Source organism: Lepidochelys kempii, chromosome 11 (assembly GCF_965140285.1).
Source record: "Lepidochelys kempii isolate rLepKem1 chromosome 11, rLepKem1.hap1, whole genome shotgun sequence".
NCBI lineage: Eukaryota > Metazoa > Chordata > Testudines > Cheloniidae > Lepidochelys > Lepidochelys kempii.
The window spans coordinates 53559277-53572176 of record NC_136390.1 but is presented as its reverse complement, the minus strand read 5'-3'; the positions used below and the strand labels follow the sequence as shown (position 1 = coordinate 53572176).

Sequence of the window (12900 nt, the reverse complement as noted above, 5' to 3'; positions counted from 1 at the left end):
TTCTTAATCACATTATAAATCTCATTGATTGAGATGGGACTATTCATATAATGTAGAATTAGACCATTCTCAAACATATACAATTCCCACAGTGCCAGATTTTTGTCTGTTCCCATCCAGAGTAGCTCATTTGATGTGAATGGATTTATTCCAAATTTTTTCTGGTGTGACTGAGATTTAAATCTAGCCCATTGAGTTCAAAGGAAGTTTGGGGACTGTGAAGACTGCAGGATCAGGATTTAGATTGCATTTTCTCTGTCCTGTGTAGAATATGCTCCTGTTCTTAGACAAATTCTTTCTTCATTTGTATCTCACCTTCTATTCAGAGTTTTACATAAGATTCAATGTTTATTAGCTTCCAAATATGTGTGCATAGATACAGATGTATAGTTAGACTGAAATTAACAAAGTAAAAAGAATACTAAATACAGTTGCAATAATTTTTAATGAGATGAAATCAACATGTCCTTAAACATACATATTAAGGAGCATAGACCAGATATCTGTAAATGGATGTCTTTTATTTAACATTTTCTAAGAGATTCCTTCAGTGGAAGCAAGGTCTCTAAGACTAGCCATCTATTATTACATCATAGATTAATTTCCACTTTAATGGTCCTGAATAAACTTTTTAGTAACTAATTGTATGCTTATAACCAGTTTTATAGTGATTTCTTTTCATCATGTCCTTATTTTATTCTGTTAAATGAATGCAGAGGCGGGCCTAGTTAATGGCATTTTTCTTCCGTTTTTTATTTACTTGATCTTTTGTTTGTGGAACTCAATCACTCATTTCTGAGATAAAGAGCAATTACAAGGCTTTCTGTCATTTCGAAGACTTGGAAGAAGTCTAAAGTATGGAAGCAGTTGTCTCTTTTTTCCCACCTTGGAGAAGTTAAGATTATGAACAAGCAAAAAATTTTCCCAAGAAAGAGGGAACCAAGGAGGAAAAAAATGAGGCATTAAGTTATTAAATATAACAAAAATTCAGTTATGTTGTTTGTCACTTCTTTGACTCACTGCCCCAGGAGGGGTTCAGGGAAGGATTATGCCATTAGAATCATATAGCCTGCTAGCCCTTATACACCAACCCTACTGCATGGACTGGGGCAGAAGGAAAGCATGGTCCCAGGTCTTCCCAGCCACTTTGGCTTGATGTCCACCCTGGAGCACATGGAGAGAACATCCCCAGCTCATCCCCAGTTACAGTGAAGAGCTCCTGGCTTTCCCCACACCCTGTACAAAGCTCAGAGAAAATCTAACCCCAGTAATCATAATGAAAATGGCATATGCAGTTACTCCTGCATGTGAAGTAAATTGTAGTAAATGAAGAGCACTGTTATTAAAGGGTGTGGCACGGTATGATTTCCTTGTTAAGTGTCAACTTAGTGGATTGATTTAAGATGCAGTTATTCCTGAAAAAATCAAGACCTTATCCGTGTTCATGTATTCCCATTAATGTCTGAGATAACTGAGGAAAATGCATAATCTTCCATTTCTGTTGCTTTGGAAGTTCTCCACTACAACCGGTAATCTGCTTAGATGAATGTTACAGATATTCCAAACGCTAAGAATTGTTTTTCAAAAGTCTCGAATGCTGTAATTCCAGACAGAGAAGTTTCTTGAAGACAAATATTAAAATTACATTTTGTTTTCTTTCAATGTTTTTGTAATTGTGTGACCATAGATAATATGCAAGTGAACAGTCATTGGGCCCAGGGGTGTTGTTTGGGCTTCAGAAGTCAGGAAGGATTTTTTCCCACAGCACAGCATTGTACTGAGAGGTGCACTATGGGACTGAAGAGCATTTCTCAATCTTTTCCTGTATTTTTCCTCACTACGTCCCTGTGAGGCAAGGAAATGCTATTATCTCCAGTTTGCAGTTGCGGAATTGATACACAGAGTGATTACAACCCAAAGCCTCAGGTATTTAGGCCCCTAACTCCCATTGGTTTAAATGAGAATTAGGCACCTAAATACTTTTGGGTTTCTGGCAAAGTTACACAAGTAGTCTGTGGTGGAGCTGAGAACTGAACCTGTTTCCTTAGTCTTAGACTAGTGTTCTAACCATTGGATAGTCCTTCCTCCAAGAGGTTTGTGGTCCCTTCTGGTGGTGAGATGGTGATTTTACAGGACAAGCTGTCTGCTACATCCTCTGGAAAATTCTAGGAGAAATGGTTGGGCAGATTTAGCTAATTGGAAATGCAGTATGTGGGCCAAAAATGTGGGAATGTTTAAGTCTTTGGACATCTATAATATTTTTTCTATTTTTTTTGGATGTGCCACTCTTTTTCATGTTGTATACATAATAAATGCAAATAGAAAAATAGGTGTGAAGCATCCTAAGAGAAGTTCATAGTAACAGGAAATTCTATGACTTCAAATAGGACTGAAGTCATGGGGGAGGGGGTTTGTCATACCACACAGTCTCCATGATGTTCCCCATGAGCCTGTTGAATTGGCTAATAAAACACATGGTATTGGTCTTTGGTCTCCACAGCTATTTCCGAGGGTATACTTGAAAATATTCTCGTAGGCATACAAAGATTAGAAGATTATTTGATTCTTTAGAGAGTAGATTAGATTTACTGTCTATAAAAATGTCTGATCAGGAGAGAAAAATTAATATTTGTTGACAAAAGTATTAATGAAATCCATGAAAAATTAAATAGCTGTGGACAGAACACAAGACATTTGTCATTGGGCTAATTCAAGTACTTTTGCCTAGGAAATATGACAGTCTATAACATTTTGCCACGATCTATGACGTGTTCTGGATTTTCCCAACACTCTTGTGGGGAAGAAACTGTATGATTTTAATGCAAAAGCTTTACATATTACGAGTGATTGTAACACTCACACACACACACACTCCCTTCAGAAGTCTAAATTATTTTCTGTCTCCAATAAGGAGCTTCTACAAATATTTTCCACAAAATCTATTACCCATACAATGATTGTAACTTTCTTATTACCTGTTCATCTTAAAAGGCTAATAAGCAGAGATGGCCAAAAGTCAGAATTTTCATTTTGCAGGAAAAGTTTGCCATTTTAATATTTGTTTTCATTCCAAATTTGGGGCATAAATATGTCTTAAATACCCCATAAAATACAATTTTTTAAAAATCCATTCTAAAAATATTGTTTTGGGGGGGTAGTCAAAATTTCATCTCAACTCTAAATTATTATTTCAAAATGTTTCATGGAATTTTTTTGCATTTTTATTTTATTATTTTACATTATTTCATTACATGTAACAGTATTGCATATTATCACATCATATCAATTAATTTTTATGTTTATATTATTTTATTTTCAAAATCATTGAGTAGTTGCTATTTAATACAGATTGAAACATTTTACCTTATTTCCTAGATCAAAGTGTCTCCCATTTGTGTCGTAATGAAACAGATTGACGCTTTGACAGTTTCAGTAAGAACATAAGTTAAGCACTCAGTGATGAATTAGACAAGCATCTGTTTTCAGTATCCTAGAAAAATAACTCCAGGTTAACACAAGGATATTGAAAACAGCAGCTCCTCATATTAGTACACTGAGAGCTTATCTTCTTTTCATGTTGAAAGTGTCAGTTGTCAGTCTGTTTCATTACAACACAAACAGGAGACCTTTTCAACAGGACAAGAAGATGTGATGTTTCAATCTGTACAAAGGAGCATCTACCCTTAGTGATTTTAGAAGTAAAACAATAAAATAGAATATTTAACGATGATATTATGCCATTATGATATGTCATTTTATGATCTCTGAGTAGTACTGCATAATATGGCATGACTTGCCATGGTATGACACATCGTACTATGCACCGACATGTCATGAAAATTGTCATAATAATACAAATACTGTGAAAGTGAAAAAACCTAACATAAAATAAATATTGAAATGAAAAATTCATTTTGAAATAGAATTTTGAATTTTTCCAAAATGAATTTTTTGAAGCCAAAAATTTTGTTTCATGGGAAATTTCATTAAAATCAATACAATTTCATTAAAATGTTAGTTTTGTTGAAATGACGTTTTCTGATGAAAAACTGTTCTGAAGAAAATTTTCCAACCAGCTTTACTGATAATAGGTCTGGGGGGCAAATGTGATATTTCTTTTAAAAACAAAAAATTGAGGTATACTTCCAGGTGTGTCAAGAATCACATATGTTCAGAGAAAGAAACTATTGATTCTACAAGCTGAATTTTCATCTTTGGGCTATCTGTTTTATTTCCATCCAAATTTGGTCTTAGGAAATTTCAGAAAAAGTATGGCTTCCATTATTTTGATGAAAATAAACTTTTCCTTACCACCTAGTTGTCTAATAAGGATATATATAGAATGTTTCATATTTGAAGATGAGCTATCAACCTTAATATTACGTCAATTTAATACACTTTGAACTCACGGGTAGCATTGCTCTCTGCCAGAAAAAAGAAGTCTGACTTTAAATTTAAGCTTTGCTCTCTGTAGATGTGAGATTGGTGCTGAAGATGAGCTCCTCAGTTTAGTGATGAAATCTGATTAGTTTAAATATGTGCCTGCAATATCTGCTTTTTGAATAATCACAAATTATGCTGGGAAAACCCCGTTATTTCTTCTCCTGTGAGGCCTGGAAACCTGTTTTGCTCAGTTATAACCCCCAGGGTATCATAAAGTCTTTTTTATTTCATCAGTGGTCTAAATGTTAAAGAAAATGGCTTTGCTTTATGGGTCTTATTTCAGTAATTATTATTGAATGATGAACAGTGAATGAACCACACATGACAAATGGTAGTCTCATTGCTTAATGCATCTCTGGAAGGTGCTCTGATAGAATTATGCTATGGTAATGAGCATTAGAACCTAGACGATCTAGAAATGATTTAAAGAAATAAAAGCACATTGCAATGTTTTGATGGTTTGTTTGTTTTTTAATTGCACTGATTTTCATAGCTCATCAATTCAAAATGAAACAGCTTTTAGTGAATACTTTATTTTTGGATTTGGGTCTCCTTGAGTCTGTAAAAATGAATCTTCTTATCTGTGCAGTGAAAAAAAAAATTGCAATACGTGGAGAAGGTCTAAGGTTTCCATGCAAGAGAAATATTCTGGTTGGGAAACAAAATGCTCCCATATCGCACAATTGTTAGAGAATTTGTTAAATTGTATGAACTCTGCTTTCATCCTGTTTGGGATGCTCTTCTGTCTTTTGAATAACTTAAACTGCAGATCAAACTAGAAATGAGGTTTTCTACCATACTGTAGCTTTATGCTTGATAAGATAAGGAAAGGAAATCTTGAGAGCTCAATATCTAACTGCTTTAGAGAAGACTCTAATCAACAAGAGGAACTGTGGATGATTCATTTCTAAATTTCATGGTTTCCTCCTATCTGGATTAAAAGATAAAGCATTATATGGAGCATTTGTAAATCCTGGGCTATTCCATTTCTGATCCAGTCAAACATTCTCCATCACAGTATTATACTTACGGATTTTCAAATTATTGGGCCTAGGTTATCTTTTGCAATGTGCTAGGAGCTAGATGCACAGTGTACTGTTTTTCACACAAGACATAACCACACAAGGAGGGAAAAATCATTCCTTCTCCTATATGAAAAGTGTTGCCATCCCCTGTGCCCTGAAACCATGGAGAACCCTCCACAAGTTCAGGGATATGCCTTTATCCACTTCCACCCTTGCCAACACTGTTACATTTTCCCCAGAGGTAATGCAGGCTAGATTCCTCTCAGCACTGTGAAGTCCACCCCCTCTCCTGCTCCAAAGGGTATCCTATTGGTGGTATGGTGGTGCTGCCCACAAATCAAGGAGAAGCAGGGATCCTTGCTAGTCCAGGGCACAGGGCCACCTGCAGACAATTCTAGGCCATCTGCAAATTCACCAATATCCACAAGGCTTGGAGGAAAAAAAAATGCTGCTCTCTGCCTTTTTTTGTAAGGACACAAACCCCATCCCATAGCCTTGTTAGTAATGACTGAATCTCCAAATATTCCAAATAATATGGATATTAGCAATGGACACAGCTGGCCAGAGCTGAAAATGCTTCAACCTCACATTTAGACAGTACCCAACCATGTCCAGCACCACAACAGCTGACACGTCTTTCTACTAACAGGTGTATGTCTTGCTGTAGCCAGGCTCAGGAGGGAACCTTGGGGAGTTTTTCTCCCATGAGGCCCAATATAGCTATGTTTTCCCTCAAAAGGGAGCAGTCTGGTCCATGCAAAGGAACTGTGCATCATGATACCTAGTATTCCACAGTGTTTAACTACCAGCCGCCCTTCCACAGGTAAGACAGCTACATCACGATGAAGGACTCAGTTAAGGGCCTAGATAGCTAGACTTGTATTAAAATATGTATGTATGTCGTGGTGAACAGTGGCTATCAAAAAATGGGACAATAATATAGCAGCCGCTCTCCATTGTATCCTCACACAGGAACTGCCCATAACCTACACAGCCAGGTAGGCTAATGCTGCTTATTTCAGTGTTAGTTACCTCTCCATGGTTCTTATCACCCTGGTCTGGAATATGGTAGCTCAGCAACTGTACTGCTGGGCAGAGAAGAGCCTCTGAAAGATGTTGACACTGCAGGTACTCTGCACTGATAGCACAACTATTGCAAGTTTGTACCGGACCCCCAGGCTTCATGTCTCTAGCCCTTCCTCCACGGCTGCAAATTCCTTACTCAAGCAGGAGAAAGAAGGGCTATTTCTGCATCCTCAGTCTAGTGCACTATTTTTCACCCCCTTCCTATGGCTTTTGCTGCAGCAGGGGAGAATTTAGCCCTATATTCTGATATGTCCTCACAAAACCCTAATTGTGAAAGAGGGCTTTGCATGTTTTAGCAATATCCATAGTTCGGCCACTCCTCAAGGTTTTCCGGGATTGTGGTTTGCTTTTATCTCTTTTAAGATAAGGAAGAATATTCAACTTTATTAGTGCAAGTTGTGAAGACAGCAGAATTCTCTTTGGACAGTAGTGATAGGAAAAAATGCATTATGAAAAATTGAATCTTGGATCTGCTATACCTGTTTTTCCTAAAGGCAAGATAATACTTAAGCATACCTAATGCTGGCATGGCTGAGCTACAGAGCTGAACATAAATTATCATTGTTTTATTAAATCCAAGGAAAATGCAAATCTTTTGTTATTGCTTCCATTTATTTCTGTCAATGTCAGATATCTATCATCAGATATATCCCTCCATTATTCGCTTGTTTTTTCTGGCTTTATTATTGGTGTTAAAATGTATTTTAAAATATTACTAGCAAACTCGAATATTATCATCATAGATGAGAATGCACAACAATGTAAAATTTCAAAACAAAAATCAGCCTTACCTGTTTCATTAGGGCCAGAATGTGCAATTAAGAGCACCGTCGCTATCCGAAGTACACACACTTAGAGCTAGGCAGGAAATGGGTTTCCCATCATGTGAATTTTTTTGAGATTTTGTCATTTTTTTTCCCTTCCTGAATCAGGACAAAAGTCGAAATCTTGAAGATTTTTGTGAACTAAAAGCCTGAGAAAAAAATTGGATTGGGTCAGGCAAAATGTTTTGTTTTGATCATTTCAAAATATTTCATTTCAATTTTGACCTCAATTTTTTATTTTTTTTTACTAAAAGTTAACTTTTTATTTCCAAATTTAAGTTATTTCAAACTGAAAAAAAAATGGAAATTTTTTGTTTCAAAAATATCAGAATATCCCATTTTGACAAGTAGGAAATTGGATGTTTAAATAATTAAAACATTTTTTTTTCAAAAATGGGAAATTTGTTGAAAATGATCCTTTCCTGCAAACAGTTTCACTTTTTACAACTCAGTGTTTTCTGACTAAAAAGCATTTCACCGAAAAATTCCCAGCCAGCTCTCTAAAAGAGAGTCCATCATTTTGCACTCTTTAGTCCGCTGACCCCAGTGTACCCGGCCTACTGTGTAAACCCGGGCAACTGGGGATTGGGCTGTGTCTTTTCTATGCCCCTTTCATCTAATTTCTCCCTTTCCCTCCTAGCCTTTTGGATTAAGTTTACCCTGCAATAAAAGACCCATGGCAACAAGTCTCTGGGCCTGGGTCAACTGACTTGGGCTCATGGGATTCACGCCACAGGCTAAAATAGCAGTGTAGGGGTTCGGGCTTAGGCTGGGGAAACCTGGCAAGGGCGGGTGGTTACACTGTAGAATAAACCAAGGTCACTTGAGCCCAGTTCTGAGACTTGTCGACAGGTGGGAGGGGGTTGTAGTGCTCACATACCACTTGGTATGACCTTGGGCTCCCTCATGTGTAGAGCCTGCCTTTGTGTCTGGCCTTGCATAGCAGGCATTGAGGGAGAATGTTCTCTCTCTCTCGCTCTATGCCAGGGCCAGATAATCTGACATTTCACATATTAAAAAAAAAGTCCAGATATAAGTCTATGAAGTATGTGCTGAAATCCCTAACCAAGATAGGACAGCTTTGAATGTATTTATCAAGTGTCGTTAACAACTTGATGTTCTACCAAATGAGAGTGAGTATATTGCAGATGGTGCTTAGGCATTTAAACACATTATGTAAATGTTAAACATAGACCCATTTCAACCTAAATTCATATTTGGAGCTTTCAGTTTACTGACAACATTGGGGTAAATATTTTCTTTGATTCATATGTTCAGTGCCGATCTAATGCTTGTGGAAATATACCTGTGCACATTGCAAGAGACTATATAGTAATGTTGTATGTCTCATCCAAAGATCTCAAAGCACTTTATGAGTATTAAAGAATTTATCCTCACAAGCCCCACTACAGAAGAAGGAATCCCATTTTACATCTGTGGAATCTGAAGCACAGAGTTGTTAAGCAACATGCCCAGTGTCACACAGAAAGTCTGTGACAGAACTGAAAATAAAAACCAGGATTTTTAAGTTCTACTCCTGTGCTTTAGCCACAAAACCATCCTTCATCTCACTACGTGCATTCCACTGAGCATAGAATCAGAGGGTTAGAAGGGACTGCAAGGGTCATCTAGTCTAACTCCCTGCCAAGATGCAGGATTTGTTGTGTCTAAACCATCCAAGACAGATGGCTATCCATCCAGCCTCCTTTTGAAAACCTCCAGTGAAGGAGCTTTCACAACCTCCCTTGGCCATCTATTCCATTGTCCTACTGTTCTTACAGTTAGGAAGTTTTTCCTGAGATTTAATCCAAATCTGCTATGCTGTAGTTTAAACTCATTCCCTCTTGTCCTGCCCTCTGGGGCAAGAGAGAACAATTTGTCTCTTTTATGGTAGTATAAGTATAGTATATCGATGTCCAAGTATATCGATGTCAAGTATATTGATGTCCAGATTCTTCCTAGCCCTGCATGATTCTGCGGAGAGAGAATTTAAAGGATAACAGATATTATTGGACATTTTTCATGGAATATGTTGTGATGTTTAAATATAGTAAAAACATTTTTTAAATAGTAAAGTTAGGTTTTCTGGCAACACAGTGCACAAACCTAAAGGGAATTAGATAAGCAAAAGAATCACAAAATAGCTTACAAAGCTCTGCATCTGTGCTAGGTGATTCCTGTCTAATATTAGTCCTGTTTAAGCATAGATTTCTGGGTTGCAAAATCATTTCAGTATTTCTCTTTCTTTTACAACTAAATAGGAGTCTTTCACATCTTGCCCTTTTGAATTTTTCCTATGTTGTATCTTGAGCATTTAATGCCATGTTTCTTCTCACCTCCCCTTACTTCATGCTTCCAGGTTGATGATGTTCTTTTCATCTGTGTTCACAGAGAATGCAAATAAACTGGAAGAAAGTGCCAGAGGGATCTACATTCCTTGTCCAGAACACTACAATGGCTTCTGCATGCATGGGAAGTGCGAGCATTCTACTAATACGTTGGAACCATCTTGCAGGTAACGCTTTTCCTCCGGAGCCAGTGGTGATAAGTGGAAGATGTAGAGTTGCTAATATGTGTAATCTAGATGCAGTGTGGAAAATAATTATTAGCCAAAAACCCTTGTACGGTAAAGCACCTTAGACCTAAATTATGCAGCAGAATTGCCCTGAATTATGCCACAATGTCAATCGATTATAAAAACATGAAATAACCTTAAGACATATTTAAATATTTTTAAATGCACCACAAAGGGCAAGCGTAGCCAATGGGTGCTTTTCGTTGACTTGTAGCACTGAAATCTAGTATTCCCTGATACTTTCACAATAGGCAAACCTTAAAAAGTGAAGAACTGAATGGAAGACAATTTCTTACAGCTTTGTGTGCAAGGTGACTTAGAAAGAGGACTGGGCAGAGAGGACGAGTTGTGGTTGAAGTGGGGGCAAGGAGATGAAGTGCACATTTGCTGCAGCTGTTGTTCTGAGGCATACAAGACAGGGAGATTGGAGATCAGACAGTTCCTCGGAAGCTCTGCATGGAGGGTACCAGCTCCTGCAAATCTCCCCTAGATCATGTCGAGGCTTTTGCATGCCTCCCCTTACCCTAGCCTGGAGCACAAAGCTCAGTGAGCACCACCACCACCTCTAAGACAAGATCCAGGTCTCTTAGAGTTGCTAGTGCCATTGACCTGAAAGGTTTCCCTTGTGATGCCTCTCCGTTCCACTGCCAGCAGCACCGGAGCCAGCCCAGGGGAACAACTAGACTCCCCTTTGTGGGAAATCAGACAGGGAAGAAGATAGCAGGACAGGGAAACAGCGAGGAGAGAAACAGACTTTGTATGGCAGTGGGCAGAATAAACAGGGATTTTAGTGGCAATTGGACAAATAGGTAAATTATGTGTTCATTTGCAGGGCCTTCAGTGGGTAATCTGCGTCAGAGTCCAGCACCAGATGGCCTGTACCCCACCAAGGGAAAAGTACCAAACATGGGATATTTTTGGCATTCTCGTCCGAAAGCACAGGGAGTTCTAGCATCAGAGGGGATTTGGGGACCTCCAGGAAAGGTCTCAGCACCATCTCCTCCCACTGAGGTTAATGAGAGTTGAGGGGACTTGGGCCCACTCAGGAGGCACTCCACATCTGTCAGGATTTGGCCCAAATGGTGACAAGTTTATCCCTAAGACTTCGTTGCACATTAGCAAATAAAACATTCTGGCCTGATTCCTGTGCCACGCTATGACCACTTTGCATTGCTATGGCACAAAGAAGACCCAGCAGGCCTGGCCCCCAGGGATCTCGTCCTTGGACAAGAGACACCAGAACTGCTCCTCCCACCTCTCTTGTTGCCCTGGGGGTGTTGCTTTAAGAAAGAGCAGGTTGAGGCTCCCCTGAGCCCCAGTGATCCCTGGCTGCCCTATGGCTACTTGGCAGCATCAGCAGCTGGTGCAGGTGACAGCTACGTTCAGGAAACTCTGACCTGTGCCTAAGGACCACCCTAGTGCAGAGCAGTGCCAGGATTGGGGTAGCGCAAAGGCCCGTACTTAGATCTGAAACCATACAAATTCAGCTTGGACATAAGGCACACATTGTTAGTAGTGCCGGTGATTAGCATTGGAATGAGCTGATTCTCCATCTCTCTAGGTCTTCAGATCCAGACTGGAGACCTTTCTGGAAAATATGCTTTAGCCAAACACAAGTTATTGTGCTCTGTCCAGGGGGAACAGGGTGAAGTGTAATGGCCTGTGATATACAGGAGGTCAGACTAGATACCCTAATGGACCCTTGTGTCTATAAACCCTATGAATCTATTGGCTAATACCTCTTCAGAGAAGGGATCTAGGAGCTAAGGAGACTGCTGCGGCCTTGGGGCTAGGGTGATAATAGCAGCTGTGAAGCAACCGGACTTGGTGGTGCAGTGGGTGCCTGCTTTCTGCTCCCCTGGCTCCTGATGAACAGGCCTGGTGCATGGTCCAAACATTCAGGCTCTGTGGGGTATGTAGGATTTTGCCTTTTATAGGAAGTATGGGGAAAGCAATAGCTAAAGAGTAAAATAGACTATCCTAGAAGCAACCCAGTGTCATCAAAACCAAAGCTTTTCCCAGACAAACACGTTGGCATAGGTTGATGAAAAATGCATGGCTCACCTGTGAATCCAAGGGAAAAGCAAGTATCCCTGCACAGCCCTCAGCTTTTAAGGACTGTCATTCATTTCTCCTACCCTTTGTCTATCTTGTAGGCCGGACGCTCTTTGGGGCAGGGACTGTCCCTTACTGTGTGTGTGCTTAGCACAATAAGGTGCCAATGTAGGATGGGGTCTCTGGGTGCTCCCCTAATCCAAATAGTCACCACATTTAAGACATCCAAGTAGCTATGTATCTCATTATCGTAGCCACTTGGTGTTTGTGAGGTCAAGGCAGTCCTCGCGTAACCTGGAAGTATAATCTACATCCCTTTTTTTAAAAAAAAAGCCCACACAGTGTCTGCCAAGCCGTACTTTTATACACAGAGCCTCCCTCTCAAGTTCTAATCAGGGGCATAGTCTGTCCCTCTGCTAAAAGGGATGCAGGAGATCTAAGTAACAGGATAAACATCTTTCACTGCAGGTGTGATGCAGGCTACACTGGACAACACTGTGAAAAAAAGGACTACAGCGTTTTATATGTGGTTCCAGGGCCAGTACGATTTCAGTACGTCTTAATAGCAGCTGTGATTGGAACCATCCAGATTGCTATCATCTGTGTTGTAGTCCTCTGCATTACAAGGTCAGTATCGCTACGTTTTTGCGATAGAAGAAAAGGGACTTGGTTTATACCCACTTGATTCTCCAGTTACACAGACTAGTACATTTGCACTCAGATAACGAATCCCACTTAATTCACTGAAGTAGGGGAAAGAATTGTTTGGTCCCAGTGCTGATTTATTGATCAGGACTGTATTTTCAATGCCAATTTATTCAGACTTAGGCCACACCAGCACATATAGCAAATGAAGTTTCACATTCTGTATTCAGATGCTTGGATAAAATAT

At 39.3% G+C, this 12900-nt stretch overlaps 1 protein-coding gene across 1 annotated transcript in view; it reads left to right on the top strand.

Annotated features, from left to right (window-relative positions):
- TMEFF2 (transmembrane protein with EGF like and two follistatin like domains 2) overlaps nt 1-12900 on the top strand; it is a 172726-nt gene that overhangs the window by 154566 nt on the left and 5260 nt on the right. The window contains exons 8-9 of the mRNA XM_073306223.2: nt 9770-9893; nt 12477-12635. Coding sequence (XP_073162324.1) covers nt 9770-9893; nt 12477-12635 — 283 coding nt within the window. The remainder of the gene's footprint in view (nt 1-9769; nt 9894-12476; nt 12636-12900) is intronic.